We start from the raw sequence: 26639 nt of genomic DNA, 5'->3' as shown, positions 1-26639 counted from the left end.
GTAAATGATATCAGATAGGACTTAAAACCTATTAATATTTGTGGGTCTAAGGCATTCAGTGGCATAACAGTAGCTATTGTCTAGTGCTGGATCTACTTTCCTTGAATGGAGGAACATTTCTATATTACGCAAGCATATTCAGCAGATGAGTAGCAAAGTGCAGTTCTTGACAATGCAAGCAAGTATTGACAAACTTTACTAAGAACATTTTTATAGGCATATAACCCCAATAACTTGCACTGTAAAGTACAGATTTCATTGAGATTGCTGACAACAGAATTATAAAGATTTCCTGGATTCCACACAGATTGTAATGAAGCTGCTTCTTGTTATGGTCTTCTGTTTACAACTGTAAGAAAGTTGCACCCTACAGAGTGCTAAAAGAAATTAAAGAAAAACTGGTTCTGATCCTCCCCTCCTGTCTGTTTGTGTCATTTTAATGAATTCTCTAAAGTCACTCCTGAGTTATAGCAGAGAAGAGAAAAAGACCCATCATATTTCAACAAGAAAGAGCCAGGTAGCAATTTCAAACAATGAACTGTGATATTAAATAGAAGACAAATAAAAATGAATGTAAATAACAGAAACAAGGATAAAAATATAATACAGTACTTCATTTGGTTTCAATTTATCAACAATTTAAAAACCTCAGTTTTATATGTTTAAAAATATTTGAAAGGGCAGTACACATTAATAACATTTGACTTTGAACTTCATAGATTTAAATTGTTTTAAATACATGTTGGTTTCAAGGTTGTGCAATGACTTTCAAAATTAATTTTGTGCTAACAAATTTTTAAAACGCCCCTGACTGCATCAATACGAAGTCATTTTTGATAACGATATATATGAAATGCCCCTACACTGCAACTACATCTAATAGTTACCTTGGACTGTACAGCTGAATAAAATATTTGAATATTGCATTTACCTTTAAGTTGGAGGGAAAATGCTTATAATTATCTTAATAGAGAGTACTTTACCTCTTGCACCAGGTAACTAGTCATGTTATGGTGAATTATTTTCAGAAATGAAAAGAGACTGAAAATATTCCTGTATGTTTTCAACATTCTTGAACATGCTGTTAAAAGTGATGCATTGGTCACCTTCTCTGTAGTCCTCATCTCACACAGGTATTCCTAGCTTAATGCTTGCAAAGTGGCAAACAGTATAGAGAGATGGCCACATTTTTAAAAAGCATTAAACTGCTTTGTGTTCAGCTTGATTTATAGGTTCATGGGTCTGTCATTACTGAAACTGTTCATTGTCTCTGCTGTTTTTTTATGCCAGTTTTCAATCCAACTGGTGCTATTATGTATTGTCCTGATGTTGGATGCGAATTTCTGACTCGCATATTCCTTCCAGATGTTATGAGCTCCCCGAAGCCCTCTTGATGAGAAAAGGCATACGCAGATCTTCTTGAGCTTGTTCTACGCACCTGATGCATCTGCGTCTGTAAAGGTTTTTGTTTCCTCCGAGCTCTTTGCAACTTCCGTACCTTGGCGGGGTGGAGGGAGGGAGAAAGTTTCCATTGAGATGCAGATTTTTAGTATCATACACCTTCACTAATTTTTAGATCTCAGTTACACTGGCATGGTCTTTGTAATTAAAAAACAGCACACAAGAAAAGTGTTTTCAGTGGATTCTAAAACCAAAATGTGTTGAAACCATTAGTGGTATGTTATATATGCTTCAAAATCTCTTGGGCTGAGCAAGAGCATAAGGTAGAAAAGGACATGACAGAACTCAAAGCCCATGCACTATATACTATGAACAGGGGCAGAACCAAAGAGGGTGCAGTGGCACAGTTGCAATCCTGTTTTGGATTGGGCAGAACCACAGGAGCATCTGCAGACTTTTTGAAGTCCCTAAAGCATGTGAAAATGCTCCCTTCTCTTCCCCTTCCCCTTCAAATGCAAGCCCCCTCCCCTGCCTGCCTGTTCCCCACTGTCCCAGGGCCAGGGAACCACCAGAGCCATTCCTGCCTGCTGTGCAGGGGCTGGGCTCAGCTGGGGATGGGGACAATGGCTACAGGGATGGCCCAGGGATGAATGGGTGGGTTTCTCTTCCCACACTGTGACCAGGAGGCGTTTGGGGAACTACTCCTTAGCTACCCTGTTGCTGCTGTCCCCTCCCTGGCTGAGCCCAGCTCCTGCTCAGCAGGGTTGGCTCAGGAGCTTCTCAGTGGAGAAAGCAGCAGTGGCAGGCAAGGGAATTGACAAAGAGAAGGAGAGGAAGAGGAAGGTAGGGGTGTACCTCTGAGCAGGAAGGGGAAGAAAGGGGAAATTTTCATCTGCTTTAAGAACTTTAAAAAGTCCCCAGAAGCTCCTGCAGTGCAGTCTGCCTGGACTCAGAAGAAGTCTGGAAGCAGGGGGTACAGCCACCCTTACAATGTGAGTTGCTGCTCCCACAACCACCTTTGGGAAACCCTGAATCTGACTCTGACTGTGAATATATCTACACTGCACAGTGCAGTTTAGGAAAAGAGTAAGAAGGATAAATTAGCTTATGCAGAGCTCTGTGCTAGTAACTCACTTAGCTCATTTAGAGCTAGGAATAACATTTTTATACTGTACCACACTAGGCTTTGCTGACACATCCTAAGATGGCTGTCAGCCACTTCTGTGCACTCACCTTCCAACCTGGACAAGTGATTTAACGTTTCTAGGATTTTTCCCCAATCCATAGAATCATCATAATACTTTACTAGCTACTAGCTTCCTCAGAGTTCTATTTGGGGGATTTATTAGTTAATCCTTATAATAATACTCTGAAGATATGAAGTGCCACAAAAGTACTGTGAAAGGCAGGGGATCTAAATCTAGCTGGCTACCTGCATGTCATTGAACCAATGGAAAAAAATTGAGAATTTAAAGGGATATTTGAGACATTTGTTGAAAATGAGAATTAAATGGTTCTTCCCCTGATTCCCCCCAAATCTGAAAATAAACTCATAGCATATGTTGTGTTACCACATAATGATCCCACCTGACTTTTGGTCGCACTTCCTACACCTTCTCTTATACTAAAATGCCTGTAGCATGAGAACACAAATAGGATCATCTTGGAAGATAAATTATAGTATAAATTCAAATATGATCAGAACATTGATTCTTTTTTACCATGTGTAACAGGGAGTTGGGGATTCCCTGTTACTTTAAGGGTGGCAAAGAAGCCCCAGGTACAGTGAGTTGCTTACGAGGAGCCAGGAAAGGCCAGGCAGTAAAGGACTGATAGGCTACAGGCTCCCAGTGCTGAATATATGGTTTACCAAGAAGGTAAGTGGGCAGAGTGGCCTGGATAGCAGAGTGCCAATTGCAGTGCTGGTAGCACAGCAATATTATTGCAGGACTGAGCTCAGCCTGGAAAAGAGGGATACTACTACAGTAGCAAGACCAGCCTGGGAACCTAATTGAGGACACCTGCAGCTGGCCATAGGAAGGCACATGACTCCTAGGGGCATGGCTTAATGGATATACAAGTCCCAGGGCTGAATCTGGGGAGGAGACTGCCCCTGCAGGTGGAGGGGAAAGAGCTCCTAAGCAGAGAGGCTACAAAGGACTGCCAGGCTGACTCCTGAGCTGATGTGGGATGCTGCAAGTAAGGCATAGAGGACTTGCAGGGAAAAATGACTAGGGTAGCAGCAGGTTTGGGTTGCACTCCAAGAAGGTGAAATTTATGTTTGAACCTAGTGTAGGGAAGTTTGTATTACAGCCAACAGGCTTATTCTTTGTTTAGATTTTAAATCGGAGGACCGGAAAGGGACTAGCAGGGAAGGTTTGGAGATCCCAGCTGTGCTCAAGGGACATATGGTTAACCTGTAAACTCCGCACAATCTTAGGCTCCAGACCCAGCCTGGAAGCTGCTTGAAAAGGGGAAGCCTGAGCTTATGAGGGGCAAGACCAGAGCCCCTTGAGGGGTGAAACCTGAGCCCAGGATGAGACAAGACCAGAGCCCACGAGGGGTGAGATCTGAGCCCTGGAGAAGAAAACCTAAGCCTGTGAGGGGCAAGATCAGAACCCAGGGGGGATGGGAGGGGGCAAATCCTGAGCCAGTGGAGGACTCACTGGGACTTGTAAAGACATGGATGCCTGAAAGGGCTGTATCTTGGACTGGAGCTGCGGACCTGCTGAGACTCTTAACGACACAGAGGCCTGAAAGAGCTCGGTCTTAGACTATGACCGAGCGCTCATAAGGACAATTTAACCAGTAACACCTGCAATGCCTGTCTGACTCACAAAGAATTTTCCCCTCCTTGACCTGAACAAAAATTGATTATGAAAGACAATGAAGATGCAGTGGAAGACACACCTAAAGCCCTCCAGATAAGGGTGACAAGAGTGAAACAACTGCCTTAGGTCTCATTTGCATCTGAGATGGAACCAGATGACAACTCATTTAAATGGGAGATGAGACAGGAATGCATCTTCATTAGCATTCAGGATGGAGAACAGAGGTTTCAAGGAAATGACCGCACTGAATTTTGGGATCAGAAAAGCAGGGGAGCACTGCATGATGGGGAATCTTTACTCCAAATGCTAATCAACCCACATTTACACACACCCAGCTCAGCATTTATCAGGCCAATTCTAATCTGGATTTACAAAGGACTTCCCCCCCCCCCCACACACACACCTCATCTAACCAGAACTAAGCAGAAGTAAAGTTTAATAGGCATCCCAGGCCATACATTCCCCAGTCCCACTATGGGGCGCCTATTTAAACTTGATTGACTAAAACTTGGTTGCCAGGTTAGGGAATGCTGAGGCAAAGAGACCAAGTCAGAGCAGGTATGGGCAACATTTGAACAATGGTAAAGGGTTCATCACAGCATCCAGCCCGTTGGAGACCTGACCACAAATGCTGTCATACTTCTCCTGGGATGACAGGTGGAAGTCCTCCCCACAAAGTTTATGAACACTCCAGGTAATCCGTTTAAGTAAGATTTGTAAGTCATGCTAAACCAAGGCTTATTCACAACAGGTAAAAATACAAAACCCTGACGCTGCAAGCTATCTATTGTTTCTGAAGAAACAATGAGGTATCTCCTATCCAGTATATCTGCTATCCATAAGAATTTCAAGCTGGCTCTTAAGTGTCTGGTTACTCCTTAACCTCAAGTTTTTCCTGGTTATTGATCAGTTTCTTGAGATGTTCCGAACCAGATAACCCCTTGTCAATAGAAAAGACAATTATTTACACAATTAAAAGAATGCTTTGAAGAATCTGAACTGAGGGTTTAAAAAGCTGTAAAATCAGCAAACGGTGTGCTTCAAGAAAAGAAATCTCTCTGACATCATCCACTGTTGTTCTTGAGAAGCTGAAAGAAACAGATAGTCTCCCTTCAAGGATTGTGCTAAGAACTTTATCTGTCAGCATTGGAACCCGAGTGCCTTGGATTGGTGAGACCCCAGCTCTCACTATTTCTCTCTTTTCTCTCTAGGCATAGATTTCTGAACCTGAACTGTATTAGTTAAGCTTGAGCTAAGTTTCCCCAAATACTTAGTGAAACCAGGGTAGTATAGTAATTGTTTGTGTTCGTTTTCCTTTGCATGTCTATTACTACTAGTACCATTACATATTTCATATACTTAGCAATAAATAACTTTTATAGTCAAACTGGTGGTAAGCAGGTATATGTTTCCTTCTCTAGTTTCCTTTCCCACTTGCTCTGCAGCAACACTTCTTTTACCTAAGCCAAAGATCCCTGTGAAGCCCAGAAATACTGTGGGGCCTGCTCATCAAGAGGCTACCAGTACTAGGCCAGTTAGGGCAAAAGATTGGGATGTGCTGAGTTTGAAACACATAAGGGGATCAGCTTGTACAGGCTCAGATGTGCCCTAATGAACTTAATGGCCCATGAGGGTGTCAGCTAGACACCCAGCTGGATTCAGAGGTATTCTATTTACCCGTGTGCTTGTGTCTGATTGCATTTTATTGTTACCTTAATGAGCTGATTCCTGGCATATGAGGGTGTCAGCCTGTCCATGCTGATCAACCCAGCTGGGTCAGGTGTGTCACGTGAATCTGTGTGTGTTTGTGTGTATGACTGATTTGGTGGCTGGAGGAACCCAGCCCCATTGAAACTGAGTCCTGCAAGATAGCTCCATTGTGGGTGAGGACTTGCAGAAGGGAGATATACAGCTCCGTATAAAAACACAAGTAACACAAGCAGCACATTGATAGAATTACAAAGACCCTGGAAACATATCCGTAATAAATGAGGACACCCCGAAGTGATGGGCAAATCTGGTAACACAGCGGTGCTGGGGAGCACCCCCAACCAGAAAAGAAAAGAACCTGAAAAAAGGGATCACTGGCCAAGTGATAGAGTAACCAGGGGCAGAGGAGACAGGTGGCGTAATGGACCTGGAAGAGCTAATAGGGTTGGGAAAGTTTTGGGTGGAGCAGGTCAACAATAAGAGCTTTCAGCATGCCTACTGAGAAGGGTTGGCCAAGTGCAAAGAACCAGCTCTTACACCCTGAGCTGATGAAGACCTGGTCATGTTTCAAAGTAAGGGCTGATTTCTGCCCAGCCCAAGCAGTGCATGGGGCTTGGGGCTCAGGACCATGTGTGGCCACAGGGCCCAGGCAGGGTGCTGGATGGGGCCACAGGGGGCTCTTTTGGAGGGCAGGGGGGGACTGGCTGGCTCCCTGCTGCTGCGCACATTCCCGTGGGGGCCTGGGGGGCACGTGCATCCCAGATTTGTGCACGGGGTGGGGGCAGGCTGCCTGCTGCAGGATCAGGGCTCCCTGACCTGCTACCCTCCCCCTGGGACCTCCATGGCCAGGCAGATGGGAGCTGGTGCAGCAGGGCAGAGTGGGGCCAGGCAGGGAAACTTGGTGCTACCACCACGATCCCCTCAATGCTATGGCCGGGTACTCCCTGCCTGCACAGCAGCAGAGGGCACAAGCCTACACCGCCACCCCCACTACCACCAGGCAGGCAGGAGGCACCTCACCATGGCAGCATGGGGCTTGTGGTGGCACCACCAAGCTTCCCCACCTGGCCCCACTCTGCCCTGCCATGCCAGGTCCTGCCCACTAGGCCACAGAGAACCCAGGGGAAGGGCAGCAAAGTGGGGAGCCCAAACCTGCAGTGGGCAGCCCCTCTTCCTCCCCCTGACTCCCATAATTATATCACTTATTGTTTTCTAAGAAAGTACCATCTTGACCATACTGTGCCAGGAGTGATTATGCAGACACTCCCATTTAAGTTAGCTTGCTGAAAAAGACATGGGATAATATGCCTTCTGTTTTTCCTGCTGTAACATTTAAAAAACGTATAAATCATTGGTTCTCAATTAAGATACCATAGGACCCCCTCAGAGGTTCCATAACGTAAGGCACCACCACTACCACAGAGGCCAGGTAAAGCTGGTATATGCATAGGGTGCAGCACTTGCACACTCTTCCTGCATTAGGATACTGATAACCTTAAAGCTAGCAAAATAATCAGCTCATGCTGCAGACCTTCCCAGATTGGTCACCCATGCATGCTCCTCTCAAACAGAGACATGTGGTACAGTTTTACCCATCCTGTATGCCTCTCTTTCCAGAAGATACTGTACAGGACAGATCAGGAAGGGCAACTGCATGAGCTGACTCTCCTGCCTGCTTTATGGTTATCAGAGGACCCTAATGAAGCAGGAGAATGGATTTGAACTGTAGTCCTATCTAGCCTGGCTACACAGCAGGCACATGAGGCAATTTTACCTGGAGGCAACAACAATACCTAGGTTGAGAACCACCAAGGTAAGCTGAAAGAGCACCAACAGTGACTCTCAACCAGAGATGTCACCACATTCAAAGGAAGTAGTGGAGGGGTGCCCTGATTCTAAAAGCACTGAGAACCACTGATATAAATAAAAAGTAAAAAATTCTGACCCAAAAGTTTATTAGGAATCAAGTATCATCTTTCACTTCTTTACATTAAAAAAATTAAAACTTACAGAATGGATGAACTTGCTTTGACAAACTCATCCAGTGTCTTTCCCCAGAAGTTATATAAGCACTATATATTTTGTCAGTTTTGAAAAACTGAAATTACTTCTATATGAGGTAGGAAAAGATAAAAGAAAACTCTCATATTATAGGATTAAGTCATACCTGATCAGTTAGCGTCGGATTTAAATCTATCTTCAAAAGTCGGAATGTTATAACAGGCATGACTGAAACCACGGTAGTCAAGAGAATGACAAGCCAAACACTTATCTGGCCTAGAGAATTACGGGCATTTCCTGTTAGCACAAGAAAATGAAACATGTTTGTTAGGAGTGCAAGGCTGACGTTAACAGTTTGCAAGTGCGAGACATATTAAATTATCTCTTTTGTTTTCCTTTAGGTTAACATGCATTTCTATTACAAAAATACTTGAATTCTTCTAGATGTGGAAAAAATGTACTGCTAAAATGACAAAATTCCTTGGCAGCATTTAAAATTTGACACAAGACAAAATACAAAGTGGACTCCAAAGAAGGATTTAAGATAGTGGCTACAACGATGATGCATACAAGAACAATACTGAAAGATGGTACTTGCATGGCTATTTACTAGGGGTGTGCGAAGTGGGTCCTTTTTGATTTAGACTCGGCCCGAATCAGGGACAGGGATTCGATTCATTGATTCAGATCGCTGTCCCTTATTTGATTCAGCTGAATCCGAATCTGAAGATTCAATGCTGATTCAGAAAATCAGCAACTCGGACGCAGACACAGCTTTACGTGTTTTTTCTGCATACCTCGAGGTACCAACAGGTGTGCGGGGGGGCCCTCTACATGCTCGGTGGTGAACCCAGAAGTGGACTGACACCCCCCCCCGCACCCCCCCACTCGGCGATTGGCTGTAGGGGGACCCTGGGTGCTCCTCCCTGACCCGGGAGGCACCAGTTGCCAAGCCAGAGGGACGTGAGGGGGCGCCTCACATGCTCCCCAGCTTTTGTTCCACTTCCGGGTCTGCTGCCAAGCACGCTGGGGAGCACCCCATGCTTCTGTGGGACACTCCATGCAGCTCGGCATCACAGCATTCACGAGCCGCCTGCTACCCACAGGTATGTAGAAAAAAAACATTTAAACCTGTGTCTATGTCTGAATCTTCCCGAATCTCTCCGAATTGATTTGAAGGGTTCCAATTCAATTTGGAGAGATTAAAGGGTCCTCTGAATCTATTTGGATTCAGAGATTAGACCACCAAATTGGGCCAAATCTCCACCGAATTGAATCAGGGACCGAAGCTTTGCACAGCTCTACTATTTACGCGTGTAATTTACGTACCTCTCTGGTTAGGTAACATACACACACACACACACACACACACACACGATTTCTCATCTGTTTAAACAGATTGTCCAGTTTTTGTTAGAACAGAACCTCCACACTCTAGATCACTACTCTGATCATTTTATTTATTTATTTTATGAATATGCCATCCCCCCCCCACAAATTCCACTTAGGTGATGTTCTTCTAGTATCACATGAACAGGAAACTCTTTTTGGTCTCATATGTGGGCTGTAACAGAAAAATAGTCTAATTTACAACATAGGCAGGTCAGAATGATACTATTGGGACCAAAAATAATTATTTTTCAAGCTGATCTTTCAGCAGATCATCCAAGTTTCTACTGGCAGGTTTGCTAGTATTATCCTGTGGCCTAAACTGCTTATTCACAAGGTCCCTGATATTTAGAATGTCCAGACAATGTTAGAAAAAGTAGTTTCATTTCCTGTAATCATGTACTTGGCTACTAAAATGCACTTGAAAGAACTGTGTCTCAGTTAACTGTAGCGAAGTCCTGCTGGTGCTCAGTTAATGCTGGAATGGCTTGTACAAAACAGCTATTGCAGGAGCTACATCTTCACAGCAAGCTGTTCTGATCCCACTATGTCAAGGTTCTTTCTGGGATAGTGGTACTCCTTGCCACTACTCTAACCTTTAGTAACTCACAAAAAAGAATAATGTTTAATAAGTTTCACTTATTTAAAAAAAAGAATAATACATTTCACTTCACTATTTGTCTTAGTCTGTTTATAACCATCTTCTAAGTCTATGTATCGTTATCAACTCTTCAAAAGAGCTGCAATGCTTTTTCATTACTTAGATGATATCAGTTCAGTAATATAAAGGTTCCTTTCTATAGTTGCTACTGTTTCATGATTTTTTTTATAATGATTATGCTAACACATATAAATACTTCACATAGCTCATACCTGGTAAAAAGACTCACCTACAAAAGAAAAGTGGCTTGGGAATATATCAAAAAACACATCACTGTGCATTGCAAATAAAATAGCAAAATACACAGCTACACTACCCCAAATGAAGAAATGATTGATGGCTGTCCAGTAATTGGTATCCAGAACTATCTGAAAATAAAATCAGATAACATGTATTATACCAAGGACCTTCAGTACTTAGTGTTCCAGAAAACATACTACAAATCCTTCCTGAATAGTCTCCTAAATGTGAAGTATAATATTTATATAGAGAGGAGATTATTTTTATGGCATCCTGAATCCATTTGGTGGCTTTCAGTGTTTCTCATCACATATTCTCTTTTTTATTTTTTATTAAATATTTAATTTAAAAATTCATTTAAACTGTAGAAAAAAAAATCATTAAAAAAAAATTTTGCACATATGCACCCAGATTTTAATTGTATGTAATCAATGGGAGTTAGGGTCTTAAGGCTCCTGACATACATCCCACTTAAGATGGGAGCACTGTGAGCTGATCCAGGGTCCCAGCTGTGGGGATGCAACACGCATCGCATCTGGGAGCCCACAGCTGATGGGGCTCTCAGCTGCAAGGGGGCACTATCAGCTCCTGTGGCTGGGAGCCATCTTCAGCTGTGAGCTCCCAGCCTTGGGGGTGGCATAGGAGCCCAGATCAGCTGATAAGGTTCCTAGCCACAGGAGCAGATGCTGCAGCCCTGCAGCTGGGAGCCCTGTCAGCTGAGGGTACTCCCAGACATGGGAGCTTGCTGCTTGCTGGTTCAGGGGGAGACTGGGATTGTGGTACTAGACTCCCCCTGCACTGGCAATAAGGCATGATGGCATCTGATGCTTGATCTTACAATCATGCCTTCTGCCATGCACGTATAGCATGGCAGGAGGTGCGATTTTGTGCACCGCACATCAGATCCTATTGCACCTTTACTTACTTGTCTGGCAGGAGATCATAAAAAAAAGCATCATAAAAACTTAGGCCAGCCTCTTAGGAACTGAGTTTAACTTCTTTGCATTGGGCTTTCAAACACTTCTTAAAGGGACAGGTTGATACATTTAAAATCAGGTGCTACGCATTCATGTCAGGGATGCAACAAGATTAACTTTAAAAATCAAGATACAGATGACAGAAACAATATGCCCTCATCTTTTTCATTTCTGCGCTTTGATTAGCATGGTTTGTGCAAAAAGAATAATGATTTCAGAATGATTTGCAAGCCATTAAACACATTTAAGAAACTGCTAATAAAAAATCAGAAGTAGCACAGAATTTTTTTTAAAAATCAAACAAGTCTGCAAATTAAATGCAGAGCCATTAAGCTATGATACAGGAACCTCTAAAATTATACTTCTACCATTCCATATTTACTATCAATTCAAACTGAGTAAACTGAGTAAAATTACAACTGAATTTTCCTTCTGAAGCTCAAAAAAAAGTAAGTTCTAATCTAGATTTAGGTTTCATGAGAAATGAAAAGTCAGGCAGAAGGCATCATAGATATGCATTCTGCATTCTAACTAAATAAGATGTACATAGAGCACAAGCTTTTGAGACCTCAAATGCACTTCAAGTCATCCTGAAGTGTAGTCATTCTTCAACCTTTCATAGAAATTGGGAATAATACAATAGGCTGTATTGAAGACTTACCAGTTTTGTTAGAAATTCCTATGAAATTTGGGGTACATCAACCATAAGCTCAGCCCCAAACCATTTTTTCCCAAATGAATCCCTACATACCAACATAGTTGAGTTTTTCAGAGTTTTATTATCACTGTAAGTATGGAAACCCATGTATTCCACCTATACAATGGTTAATTTTACAGTGTATACTACAATATATGGCAGTATGGATGAGATGGGAATCCAATGTAAAATACATAAAAATGCATGTGTGTGTGTGTGTTTGTGAAGGTATGTCTTTTGTAAAAGCTTTACAGTACTGAGGAATAAAGCATGAAGGACATTGAACAATGGCTTTGTGATTAATGCATATGAATGGGAACTAATTATCTGGGTTAAATCCAAACTCTGTTGCATACTTTCTGTCTTACCCTGAACAACTAACTTACCCACTCTGGATCCTAATTTTTTTAAAATCTGTAAAATATTATTAAAATCACAGCAGTAACACTCAAGTCAATATACTTGCAAAATACTTTAAGATCATAAAAAATAAAGTTGCTATACTTTGTAAATGCAATTTTGCTTTGTAACAATAGATCATTCTGAAATCAACTTTTGCTTATATGATCTAATAAATATGGATACCATGAAGTTTCCTGCTCTTTAATGAATTTATTACTTAAAAATGAAACCTGAATTATCTTGATTCATCATTCAGCAGTTTCTTAAAGCTTAATCATGTAACCACTACATACACTTTCTTATCCTCAATTCTTAATTAACTAAAATTATATGTCTCAACTACAAATAAAATATATCATCAGCTTGTTCTCTCCATATGAACAGCTTCTATGTCCCATCATAACACAAGGTGACGCAACAGCTAAAGAAAAAGACAGTACAGAGTCTTTTTGGGTATTCAACTAAACATTTCCTGGACCATCCTTGGCAGTGGCTCATGGTTGCCCCCTTTCTCTTAGCGTAGTAAACAGTTCCAGAATCAAAATCATTCCCTCCCTCCTAGCAGGTTGGTCATATATGGTTAACATGGCCCTTCCCTACTAGATGTTAAACAGTCTCCAAAGCCACCACCCTAATTCCTGCTGTTTCTTAATTGCTCTAGTTAGGCTTATTGGAGACCATAAACAGCATTGTCTGGAGGTCTAAGTCTTTATGTTAGAAAAAGACGATAAAATATAGTGTAACAAGTTCTTTTCCCTAATTCCAGGAAAAAAGGTGAATCTGTTCACTACCCAGTCTACTGTGGGGTTTGCAGTAGCATTTAAATAATGTATATTTTCCAGCAATTATTCTAACTGAAGGAGAATAATTTACTTTTTAAAAATTCATTTACCTCAAACCCTAGCAGAAAGCTATTCTAGTATAGCTTCCATTGAACAATAAATTTCTTGTTGCTGAGACTCTCTCAAGTCACAAAAGTCCTCAATGGGTCATTTATCTCACATTCTCGTTGATTACTCAGGAAAACATTAGATTTGTGAAGTTGTTCTAAAAGAATGAATATCCCTAGCTTAGGCCATTATAAGTTTGTAAGTAAACTTTTGAAACCTCCTCAATGATTCCAAACTTAAGTGAAAGTCTCACTTTCATCAGGAATTTCTGCATTTAAAAATCAGGAGAAAGCTTCTAAAACACGAACTAAATAAGTATCTTTATTTTTACCTGAACACTGACTACGATAATTAAAGATGTTGCCATAGTAACAGCAAAAGACTGATAGTCAGCAATGGGTTTTCCATCTTCACCAGCTATGTTATAAAATGCACCGTATGGGATGAAGAAAAGAGCAAAAGAGGTATAGATTCCATATGCTATGCAGATAAAAAACTTGCGTTTGTTAAACAGTAGATTTAGTTGCCCAGGTTCATAGAGTTTTGAATAATCCATACTATTCTGCTCACTCACATCCTATAAAAAATAATATGAAAAGAGTGTTACTTTAATAATGGCACAAAATAAAAACTTATATGACAGATTAGGTGGAGACATTCATGTCAAAGGGAAGAATAAATTTCCCTTGATGATCATATAGTCTCATAACTGAAATGTGCTTACAGACAGAGGATAGGATTCCCTTCTCCCACTCTATCCCTTTGGCCTTTCTGACAGGGCAAGAGAGATGCCATACAGCTATCTTTCTCTGATGATGGTTAGAAAGGGGTGGGAGAGTCACCAAGGACTACATTTCTACTACTTTAGCCCGAAATGAGGAAAAATCCAGCTCAGAACAGCATTACAGCCAGAATTTGTTGCATTCTAGAAATCCTCAACTGGTGCATAGTTTAATTTTGAAAAAGCTGGTGCAGAATCAGTCAAAGAATCAGGAAGTAATTACTGATGCTGAGGCCATTGGTGGGGGCTGATTCCCAGCATATGCTGAAATGAGGTGAGGCAGATAACGTGGAAGAATAAATTATACAATATATACATTTAAAGATGACTTATTATAGCATGAAGACGATCATTATACTGCTTCTTTTTGAGACATGATACAAATAAGGTAAAATTGTACCTGATCAAACAACCCCATTGCTAGTACAGGAAGTGAAGTATAGACGATGTTGAAGAGGGTGATAAACCACTGGTCATAAACAGTCTGAAAAATAGATGCAGGTAATAACAAGTTATCACACATGTCATTTCCAAAGTTTTCATTATAATAATTTGCAACAACAAAAGACTTTACCCCATTCATGTAATAAATGAATTTTGAAAACAAGTGAAATAACATTTATTGGTTTAGTGATCTGTTTTGTATGCAAGGGGTTACCAATGATTTTTCACGACACTTAGTTGAGGCACATATAATAACCAACAAACTGCTTGTTTACTGCATTTTTCTTCAACATAAGAAAAAAAGGCATAAGCTTAAATCCAGTCTGGAAATCACCAAATCATAGTATCATAGAAAATTAAGGTTGGAAGGGACTTCAGGAGGTCCTTTAGTCCAACCCCCTGCTCAAAGCAGGACTGGCCCCAACTATTATCATCCCAGCCGAGGCTTTGTCTAAGTCCTATAAACCTCCAAGGATGAAGATTCCACCTCTTCTCTGAGTAACCTGTTCCAGTGTTTTACTACCCTCCTAGTGAGAAAGTTTTGCCTAACATGCAACCTAGACTTCCCTTGCTGCAACTTGAGACCATTGCTCCTTGTTCTGTCATCTGCCACCACTGAGAACAGTCCAGCTCCATCCTCTTTTGAACCCCTCTTCAGGTAGTTGAAGGCTGCTAATAAATCGCCTCTCAGTCTTCTCTTCTCCAGGCTAAATAAACCCAGTTCCCTCAGCCTTTCCTCAGAAGTCAAACGCCCCACCCCCCAAAACATTTTTGTTGCCGTCCTCTGGACGCTTTCCAAGGTGTCCACATCCTTTCTGTAGTGGCTGAGTAGCAGGGATATAGCAGTAGGAAGATCCAGTCACAGATGTGAGAAATACCTGGATATGACTGTACACATTACTTCACTGGGGATCCAAGGAAACCTAGCATGTTAATATGTGGCTATTGCTCGGTTTGATTTTGAGTTTAATCAATGTTCTAAATATTTAGGGTACTTATCTTGGCATTAAAGAAAAGAGTCCTATCACCAAAATATCTTAAGAGCTGACACAGAGCTGACTAGAATCTGGGTTGGATATTATTTCATGATCTCATGGGACTTTTGTTTCCTGCAGGGTTCAGTCAAGCCAGAAACACAGTACAAATAACTTCCCCCAGTAGCATAATGGGGAGCGGGGACAAGCTGACTAGGGCAGCAGCCCTAGGCACAGCCTTTGTTGTGGGGGGAGCAGGTTACAAAAGCAGTTGCTGCTCCAGCAGTGGCTGACTGAGCTACTGCAAACAGCATGACAGGAACTGGCACTGCCCCAGGTGCTACATGGCTGTCCATAGAGCTGTGCTGCCCTTGGCCTTCCCTGCAGTAGCTTCATATTTAAACTCCTAGTCTCAGACAAAACTAAAATCTGCAGAGACACACTGACTTAGAGAGTGAAGGTGTGAGTCATTTTATCTGATCCAGTTTGCCCTTCCCTGCACACACATCCATAGCAAGCACATGTGAGAACAAGGGAAATGCAGAATTTCATGCTAAATATAAACTTGCACACAAGTCTTCAAAGCTGTGGGACTAGATGTGAACTTGTAAACAGGAAACACATTACTCACACTTGAAACCAGATCAAAAGTAGTCAGCTAAATGGCACCACAATGCAACCAACCACTGCTGCACAGTGCCACTGAGTCATGGATCCACCTCAGAGGACATCTTGTAGGCAAAGATGCCACTGCCAAAGGAACACATTCCAGAAAAGCACATCTGCTGTGTGCAGCCCACCTACCAGGCATGTTGCCTGGAATAGGCAGGAGGACATCATTTAAGACCTGAAGTGATTAAATTTCAGCAGTGCCAGCAACAGTGTGAGGCAGCCCAAGGTAGTAAAGAAATACCACATGTCACTTTAAGTAATGATACTGCTTTTTTTAACTCAACATTGCGTCTGAGAAAGCATAATCTATTTACATTTGGCCAACTGTTTTCAGCTGTAGAGTAATTTACCTAACCATAACTTGTTAATAAGAGGCACGCGAAAGAGAGATAAGGATGTCTGGACTTTATTTTTAAGTAGGTCCTACCTTATGTATATCAAGCTAGCATATTAAAGTTGTACGTGAGAAAAACAAAAAAGGGGAGCACGCTATAGATATTTTCATATAATCAGAAACTGGGGGTAAAATCTACCTCCATTCAAGTCAAGAACAGCTTTAACACTGATTTCAAAGGGACCAGCATTTCACTGTAAGCTTTTATTTAACAAAACTAGGGGTGCACCGATAGAGATTTTGGGGGCCAATACCAATAGCCAATTTTTAAGGAGGCATATCAGCCGATACAGATCTGATTTTCATTACACCTGCATGCAGCTGGTAAGTCTGCTGTGGTGGACAGGGAGGGGGAAAGGGAGGGGAGGGGGGCTGGAATGAGGCCAGCCGGGGCAGGGCAGGGTGGGGTGCTGGATGGAGCCACGGCTTGTACAGGGGATGTGGGGTGACTCCCGCCACTGCACACACCCCAAGAGGCCATGGGGGGTATGTACCCCAGATCTGAGCCTGACAGTGGGGTGGGCTTCAGCTGCAGGCTGGTGCCAAGGCCACACTAGGCTCTTCCAGCATGGCCCTGGTGGGGGGGAAGGTTGGGCCGGGCCTGCACTTGGGGCGGGCAGCACTGGGCGGGGGGCTGCAGCCACCTCAATTTCACCAAAGTCCCCACATAGCTCCCTCCCAGTGCCGCCACCACCCACCCCAAGTGCAGCCCCCATGCACCAGGAACAGCCCGGTGCCACCCTGGCCCCAGCCCACAGTTGCAGCCCCCCTGGCGTGCCCACGCAAATCCAGGGGGCACACCCCCTCCCCCATGCCCTTCTGGGGTGTGCACAGCAGCAGGAGCCGCTCGCCACCCCGCACCCCCGAACAAACCATGGCTTCGTCTCACGCTCTGCCCCACTCCAACTGACCACATGCCTCAGTCCCTGTCCCAATCTGTCCCTCCCTTACCACAGGGGGTGTTGATCTGCACCCCCATGCCCCTTTCCTCCCCCACCCCTTCCACTACAACAGACTTACCAGTTGGACACATCTCTCCAAGCTGCCAGGCTGTCCTCCTCGCTGCCTTTGTGCTGCACTGCGGCTGTGAGCATTCACGGGCATTTATCGGCCAAATTATCGGCCACATCAGGCTGATTTCCAATATAATCAATTTTCTTTATATCAGTGCCAATCCAATATTGGACTGATACTTAAAACCTTAGTATAGAGTAAAATATACTTTGTCCTCAAAATACAAGCATATTTTACTTTTCTGTAAGGAATGGACAGACTGAACCACCACACATTTATGCCATTCAGTGAGTGCCGCAAAATGGTTATCAGAATTTGTTAATGAGCTGCTAAACAATTCACTGGACTTTCTAGGTGTTCAGCATAATTTAATAATAATACACCATTCAAACCCATAATTTAAAAGTAAACAACAACACAGAATACTTTCTTGTTCCTTTATTTATTAATCTGGGAACTCGCAAGGTGTCAATCATTGTAATGTCTATGCCCCATGCATATACATTAAGAGCTTTGTTTATCTCTAGGGATAGGGACAGAAGTTACACATAAACTGGTTTAAGTGATGAGAAACTGATTCAAATCTATAACCCAACAGAAGTTCAGTGCACTTAATCTGCTTTCAAAATGGCTGAAACTAGTTTAAGATACACTTGGTTTGATATAGTATCAGATTGAACTGATTTAGGTGAAACCGATTTATGGAAATTCTGTCCCAGACCCTCCCCCACCCCCACACCAGTTCAAGTTAACTCACAGTCCCCCAGCCTCTCGGGATGCTTTGCAGCCCTGGGCTGTACTATCTGCTGCAGCAAAGCAGGGTTGGCTCCACCCCTCTGCTTCCTAGCTAGAGCACTATCACTGCTCTGGCTGGCTGAGGAGGGGCCTGGGGGGGGGAAACCTGGCTCCAGACACCAGCTGGGGTCCGTTGGGGGGGAGGGAGTAGCCCCTTCCAGGCTCCCCTGCCCCCCATCCCCTGCTGAAGCAGAAAACAGCAAGGGGACACAGCCTGGGCCAGCATACCGAGGCAGAGGGGAAAGGGCAGTTTAAAACCCCTCCCTGCCCCCACACCGGGCCCAAGCCAGGGTCTGCCTGGGGTGGGGGTAGGGCTGGGGAGCAGCCCCTGCCAGGCTCTTCCCCACTTGAGCAGAGAGTGGGGGGTATGACCAGCCCCCAGCCCAACCCCACAGGCTGAGGTGGTGGGGTTTATAGAATCATAGAAGTAGGGTTGGAAGGGACCTTGTAGATCTTCAAGTCTGACCCCCTGCCTGGGCAGGAGAGAACCTGGGCTCAAGTGACCCCAGCCATGTAGGCATCGAGCCGCTTCTTAACGACCCCCAGAGAAGGAGCCAGCACCACTTCTCTTGGAAGTTGGTTCCAGATCCTAGCCACCCTGACAGCGATGTAGTTCCTACGGATGTCTAATCTAAACCTACTCTCCAACAACTTGTGGCCATTATTTCTTGTTATCCCAGGGGGCGCTAGAGGAAACAAGGTCTCCCCAAACCCTTCTGGTCCCCCCTAGTGAGTTTATAGACAGTCACAAGGTCCCCCCTCAGCCTTCTCTTGTGAAGGCTGAACAGGTTCAGGTCCAGTAGCCTCTCATTGTAGGGTCTGCCCTGTTGTCCCCGGATCATGTGGGTGGCCCTCCTCTGGACCCTCTCAATGTTGTCCACATCCCTCTTGAAGTGGGGCACCCAGAACTGGACACAGTATTCCAGCTGTGGCCTGACCAGTGTCATGTAGAGGGGGAGGATCACCTCCTTGGCCCTACTTGAGATGCACCTGTGGATGCACGATAGGGTCCAGTTAGCCCTGCCGACCATGACCTCGCATTGTTGGCCCATGTTCATCTTGGAGTCAAAACTCCCTCCCTGGCCCACAGGGAACCCCAGCCAGAGTCAGGAGCAGGTAAATGCCTAGGAGGGATTGCCTCCCCGTGGTCAAGCAGACTCTGGCTGGGGTCCCCTGTGGACCAGGACAGAGTTTAAACCCTGCCCTCCTGCCTCAGCCTGCGTGGCCAAGCTGGGGCCTGGCCATGCCCCCCCTGCTCTCCACTTGATCAGGGAGCAGGGAAAAGCTTGTCAGCCACCCCCAGCAGACCCCAGTGGGGATCCCATGTGGGCCAGGGAGAGGATTTACACCCTCCTCTCCCCAGTGTGCTGACCCCAGGCCAGGCCCTGGCCATGCCCACCCCCCTCCACTGGAGCGGGGAGCAGGGAAAAGTCTGTCAGGGGTTTTGCCACCCCCCTCTCCTGGCAGACCTCTGGGTAAGGGAGGTGCAGGCCAGGGTTGGGGTTTATACCCTCCCCCCTTCATACTCAGTGGGCCAGCTGAGGCCTGGCCATGCTCCCCCTTCTCCTCTCAAGTGGGGGAGGAAGGGGGGAGCCTTGAAAGGCTTCTCTTCCAGCTTTTCTCCCTTCCCTTCAGCACTGGCTGGCAGGCTGGGAAGGATGCTCTGGCACCCCCCAGCATATGGCCTGAGCCACCGCAGTAATATGACTGCATTCCCAGAATCAAAAGTAAATGTCTATTCACTTGCTTCTCAGTTCAATCTATGAAGCTTAAACTAACCTCCTGTGAGAAATTAATCAATTCAGCCTCCAGCTTTTTGACTGTCTGTACTTAGCCTAAAAGCTGGGCCCTTCTGCCACTTTCATTACTGAGAGAAAGCTAGTGGGATGAAAGAGAGTCATCTGGCCCTCTAAATAGCTCATACATCAGCTATGTCTGCTACCAGACCCCAACAATTTCAGATTGGGTTGACCTAGTCAAAGTTCCCATTCAGTTCACTGCAGTTTTGGCAGATTGCATAGAAAAGTGGTTCAGGTTAATAGAAAGTCTGAAAGAATTTATAAATTATGACCAGGATTTGCAACTGGCCTAGAACTCAGTACAGAATGCAGAGCACCAGTGAGCATAGTTAAGCCAGAGTGCTTAAAAGGCTAAGAAGGTTTTATCCAAGGGTTGCTGTGGTCAAACAGGACACTGGACTGGGAGTCAGGGGACCTGGAGTCTATTTTCAGCTCTGCCACTGACCTGTTGTGTGACCTCAGTCAAATTAGTTTCTTTTTCTCTTTCTCCTCCTAATCTTGTTCTGTCTTGCTTATTAAGAATGTAAGCTTTTTGAGGTAGTAAGTATTTCTTACTGTGGCAGTGAGGCACCCCGACAGATTCTCAAGGGGAGAGAGTAGACTCCACGGGCCCCAGACCCCGAGAAAAAGCCCCCAGAGGGGCTAACGTGCCCCCTGCAGAGCAGCCGGAGCAGGAGCTGCTCCCACAGCCGCAGCCCCGTGAACCGGCATTACGCTGGCTGTTTAATCAGCTGTTCCCAGCGCGGGGAACAGCTGAGCCAATCCCAGCGGCCGTACCGGCCACTGTGGGAAAGTTTAAAAGCCCCGCTGGAGCTGGGGCAGAGAGAGAGCCGGAGAGAGGGAACACGGGCTGGCAGCTTGTGAGTCGGGCTCCGGCACAAGAAGGAGGGAACCCAGCCTGCATGGCTCAAGCAGGCAGTGCAGAAAGCAGGGCAGAAGCACCTGCACAGCTGCCGGAAAAAGTGGATGTCGAGAAAGCAGGGGAGCTCCCTGCTTACGGTAGGGGAGAGGAGGCATCGGAGACCCCAAAAGGGGGCTGGGCTAAGGGAGGCAACCCTACAGCCCCTTCTTACTCAGAGGAATACTTCCTTTGAAGAAAAAACTACCCCAAGAGGGGAGAAAGATCTCCGGGAGCCCGGTAGACAGGTCCCCGGTCGTCATACAGGACCAGAAGACAGCATTAACCCATCACCAACCGGTTGGCGAGTAGATGAGGTGTAGGGGAGGCGGAGCCCCGTGGAACATCACGTCAGATGATCGTAAGTACCACCATCTGTCGGGGAGGCCCACCCAGGAAAGATCTCCACTGCAGACCCTTCTTAAAGTACGGTTAACATCAAAGTTGCGGTGGGCAAGTTGAGGGGAGGGGCCACACCCCGACAGCCTGGGTGGTAAAAGGGGCGCAAGCCTCACACGTACTATATACTTGCATAATGCCTAACACATCCTAGTCCTGGTTGCGTTCTCCAGGCCCACCAAAATCAAACAATGAAAAATAATAAATACAATTCAAGAGACATAAAGCCAAATGCCAAGAGCTGCCAACTAGCTAAACTGGATAGGTGCTGTGCAACCACCAGAATGTAGGATAAATGTGCAAGCTTTGGAGAATTTCTAATGACAAAATCAAATATCAAAACTATTCTCTATAAGTAGTTAAGCTAATGATCCCCAATCATACAGCTACAACTGCCGTCAGTCATCTATGAAATCTCCTCTCCCTGAATTTTATTCTATAGACTTCCAGTTTTGGAAGGGTCACATGAGAAGATATCTAAAACCAATATTCAAACAAACTCTTCTCATTTTCATCAAATTATTTAAGTGCATCCCACAAAGTACAGCGGGTTGAGAGAAAAATGTATAGTAAGAAAGCTTACTATTTAAAACATAGTTATGTAAATTTTCCCTATTATTGAATCAATCAAAAGGTCTAGAAAACCTTAAGTCTTACAGCCAATTATGTAAAAGCAAAATTAAATTATTAAGTTGATTAAGATGAGCCAAAATGGCAAAGTATTTCTAAAAAAATACTGATGTTCTTGTGTTCCATAACAGCTTTTTAAAACCATGTTGTTTGATAAATCATACCAAATATTATGTTTAATTGCTGAAATTAAAAACACTCTATCTTTCCCCAGAAGCACAAATGATGTTTCCCAAAACTCAGATTAATATATTTCCACCATTATTCATACTTTCAGGAAACTCCTGATCCTTCTGGAGCCAAAATAGCTGGCCTCAGTCATGACTCCCTCTTTCAACATTCCCACTGCATGTTTCTTCAGAAAATGGCACTGCTCCTGTATCCCACACATCTCAGCCCCAGCATTTCATTTGAAGTGCCAGTACTATGTGGGAGCCTGGAGGTTTAGACACTACCCCTCGCATCCCTTCCTGGAGAGTAAACAAAGGAAGCCAACTTTCCTTCTCCTATTCTCTATACAAGAGACTTGCACACCTAAAAAAATGAAAGGGTTGGCTACTGATTTACTAAATGACCTCTAAGTGTATCAGAAGAAGCCCCACTTAACTAATCAGCTAAAAGCCACAAATTGAGCTGCTTGCCACAGTAACTTCTGCTTGAATACACAGATGCCTAATATGGAAAACCATTTAATAAAGTTCAGGTAGGGATACATGGTGGATCAAGAGGAATAAGAGTAAATTTGACAGGTAGGATTGTCTACTCCGCAGGTGACAGCTGACAGAGAAAGAGCATTTGCTCAGAAATGTAACATGTATCATCAACTGAAGTGGAAGTTTTTGGGGGAGATCTTGCCATGCTTCTTGGGAAGATGGTAGAACTGTAATACCATCTTCTAAAATACAGATTTGACTATTACCTCTTACCTGTAAGAAAAAAAAACCTGAAATCCAAATAAACAATAAACAAGCCAAACAAAACTGAAGGCTCCTCCTCCCATTCAAACCTGGACACTGATAAGTGCAGATGACACTTAAATAAAAGCCCTCTCAATAATGGGGTATGTTAAACACACACATTATTTTGTTGATTTATAAACTTAGCTGCCAAGTACTAACCTGAGCTGAGAAGCCACAGAAGAAGCCAAACCAGAAATGCACCAGAGTGAAGGCAAAGTTTTTGTAGAAGAAATAGCACAAAAATTTGCACATTCTGAAATAGGACCACCTGCCATGGACAAGCAGCAGCCTTTGAAGGTATCTGAACTGAGCAAAGGAGTAATCACTGGCCAAGACAGCTTGCATTCCTTCCTGGCCACTGATGCCAACTCCTATGTGTGCACCTGCAAGTAAAGAAGAAGCAAGTCTCTACTAAGTATTTACAAAGCAGCTCTTGGCTCCTGCCCAGAGCAGCAGCAAATAATACAGAGGGAAGGTTCCAGTTCACCCAGGTGGAGATGGTTCCACTAACAGTCTCTGCTGGGCTCCTGCTTCCAGCTCCACATACATAATTTTATTATTAATTTTACTGTATAATTTTATCAAAGTTGTTAATAATCTATTACTACTGTTTTTAAAGATGTCAATTTAGTAATCTACCCCAGAGGACAGTTTAGTTATTGAGAAATAATTAATGTTGATTAGAAGGTACTGTTGTTTACAATGTAATAATATAAGCCTGATCTAATGAAACTGTAAGGCAGTTATTAAATTACAGAGAACACCTTAAAATTAGCTTTGGCAGGACAATTCATATGAATTGTGCAGTTTCCTCTCATTCTCAGTTACTTAGGAAGGGTTAGCCCTCTTTTTAATATACAGTAGTTTTGACTGCAATTATCCCCCCAGAGTCAATGAGCAAAGTAAAGCAATTAAAGAACCATTTCAAGTATGGGTACATGTTCAAGTATGGGCGTCATCTGTTAAATCAGAAATTCTCTGTTATCAGGATCAAAGGTAAGCCATTAGGGGATCCCCAGTTCATTCAACTATGTTATTTATTTAGATTTAACAGAAGAGCCCAAGATAAAGAAATATGACGGTGCCTTGTTCTTGCGCTAAGCAATGGGGCAGCCTGGGAAGATTCACGTATAATATCAGTTCATTATCAGGCAAACCTTATCATACCATTGATATTTGTATTAATGCTTTTAATAGAACTTTACGATAAAACATGCTCTTACTTTTAATCATGTTAATATCATTAGCTCCATCCCCAATAGCCAAGGTGACTGCTTTCCTGTATTTCCTAACCAGCTCCACAACTTGTGATTTTTGCAAAGGAGTGACTCGACAACAAAGCACCGTTTTACACATGAAGGCAACTTCCAGGAATTCTTTCTCCAGGTCAGCCTCAAGCGCATGAGCCTGCAACAGACAACGTCAGTCAGCTGGCTTTGTAGCTATAATCAGTAGAAAACATGATATTGTGCAGGAATTGAGAACTCTTTGCAGACAAATGCAGTACAAAACTATATTTTCTTTCCAAAGTAACTAATTTCAGAATTACCAGTATTTCAAGCAACTGAAGCTTTAGTAGATACTATCACATCTGCCAGAGAGCAAAATATGTGTCTCATTAAGTGCATATAGTAAATATATCTATATATTTATCACATACAATCCTAACACACAGAGTGAAAACTAATGTACAATCTATATTTCATTGTAAAATATTTGATTTAGCAAGTACATATACAATACAGTATGAATAAGGAAAAAAACCCAAAAACTTATCCTAACATTGGACAGATTACAGCTGTAAAAGACGAGCATTTGTCTTTGCAACCAATTTAATAAGAATCAAAAAGAAAGATTTAATCCAGTGAACAATCAGCTGCATGGACATTCAGATGTAGACAGGCTGTGAATCTTTGTGGCTCAGCACTGATGGAGGCACTTCACAACTGAGACCCAAGAGTATGCTGCCAACCTTCACTACAGAGCATCTGGCCAGCACTTGTGGTCTGCCCTGCTCCTTTGTACAGATACATAATTGCTGACTTAATCATGTGTGGCATGCAGCCAGGGACAAAAAAACTGCATAAAATATTTCCATTTTTCTATATATTATGGAGTTTTATTTAGTGTATGATAAAATTTTCACTGGACTATCAGAGGAGACATAACTGCTGAAGGTCCTAAGCAAGAGGGAGGAAGGGAGAGGCAGGGCAGATCCAGAGTGGGGTGCAGTGGTGTGGCTGTACCCCTCCTTTTTGATTTCACCATGGGACTTTTAGAAGTCCCTAAAACATGTGAATATCCTCAAAGGCACACCACCTCTCTCTGCCCAACTTTCCCTGATGTCCTGGGATAGAGAAACCCCAAAGCTGTTCCTGCCTGCTGCACAGGGGCTGGGGACAAAAGCAGCAAGCATGGATGGTGTTCTGCTTCTCTGGGCCTGCTCTGGGCACACTGGAGAAAACTACTCTCCTGCCACATCATTGACACTGTTCCCTTCCCAGCTGAGCTCAGCACCTGTTCAGTTTAGCTGGGTCTGGAGCATCCCTGCCCTGGAGCAGTAGAGAAAGCAGCAGCAGGCAACCTGTAGCGCATGTTACTGTTCCCACACCCTCTTTGGGCAATCCTGAATCTGCCTCTGGTTGCAGATTATATGCTTAGATATTATGGTTATAGGTCAGAAGAAGATACACAAGTGAGGAAAGACAGTCATCTAAGGACTTTTAGGACATATCCTGCTACAGCAGCTGGTCCCAGCACTAGGGTTTTAAACATATCCTGCCCAAAAAGTCTATAGACATGCTTCAAATCCATAAATTTTCCAATAGGGTTGCTCATCTCCGGTATCCACTTTCAAGCCTGCTAAAGAGCAAGGACTCGGGAGTCCTGAAGAGAGACAAGCCTCAAGCAGCCTCGCTAACATACTTCCAGTTTGGAGTATGCCTGCACACTTGAGTATGGAGGGCAGAGATATGGCATATTTCAGTCCCCCAGCATCATGACCTGATGCAGCAACAGTGCATACAAGTCTGTGAAACCCCCCAGGGAAAAGGGCTAAGATATGAACAGATTGCTTTTAATTTGGTTTGGTTTTCCTAAACAAAGGCCATGAACAAGTGGCGAGTTCTAACTTCTCAGAAATTTCCACTGCTTGGAACACTTCCAGAAGAGGCAGTAGTACAAGCATTGAGCCTACAACTGTCCCCCTCTCACTGGCTCCTCACACCTTCCCAAGATTGGGGTGGTCCCAATATGGTGGATTTGCGGGAAGTAGTAGCTGTTCTACTCCCCCTTGTTCCCAGGATGAGGGGGTGGAGTGGCAGGGAAAGACTGCCCATCTGTTCCCAAAACTTGGGTGTCCTCAATCTGGGGAAGCATGAGGAGTCTTTTCTTACTGCTTCACTCCCCTGCTACAGACCAGAGCAGGAAGGGAGTGGAGCAGTTAGGTAAACCCCCCAGCCAGTTCCCCAGACAAGGGACTGGCTGGTCTGGGGAAGAGGTGGAGAGCATTGCCCCACTGCTCCACCTCCCTTCTGGACTGGTCTAGGAAGGGAGTGGAGCAGTGGAGAAAAGCCCCCTGCCTTTTCCTCAGACCAAGCAGTCCCTGATCTGAGGAAGCACAGGAAGGAGAAACAGTAGCTGCTCCCTTTCCAGGTAAGGACCAGAGCAGTAGGACAAAGT

At 44.0% G+C, this 26639-nt stretch overlaps 1 protein-coding gene across 1 annotated transcript in view; it reads right to left on the bottom strand.

Moving 5' to 3' along the window:
* Positions 1 to 520: 520 nt before the first annotated feature.
* Positions 521 to 26639, bottom strand: part of ATP8B4 (ATPase phospholipid transporting 8B4 (putative)) — a 200904-nt gene continuing 174785 nt past the window's right edge. The window contains 8 exon segments of the mRNA XM_019477374.2: positions 521 to 1318; positions 1321 to 1498; positions 8110 to 8240; positions 10223 to 10361; positions 13531 to 13776; positions 14381 to 14464; positions 23118 to 23341; positions 24182 to 24365. Coding sequence (XP_019332919.1) covers positions 1227 to 1318; positions 1321 to 1498; positions 8110 to 8240; positions 10223 to 10361; positions 13531 to 13776; positions 14381 to 14464; positions 23118 to 23341; positions 24182 to 24365 — 1278 coding nt within the window. The 3' untranslated portion in view covers positions 521 to 1226.

This window comes from Alligator mississippiensis, chromosome 11 (assembly GCF_030867095.1).
Source record: "Alligator mississippiensis isolate rAllMis1 chromosome 11, rAllMis1, whole genome shotgun sequence".
In the NCBI taxonomy this organism is placed as follows: domain Eukaryota; kingdom Metazoa; phylum Chordata; order Crocodylia; family Alligatoridae; genus Alligator; species Alligator mississippiensis.
Note: the sequence above shows the minus strand (reverse complement) of the source record. Positions and strands in the feature narration are given on the sequence as shown.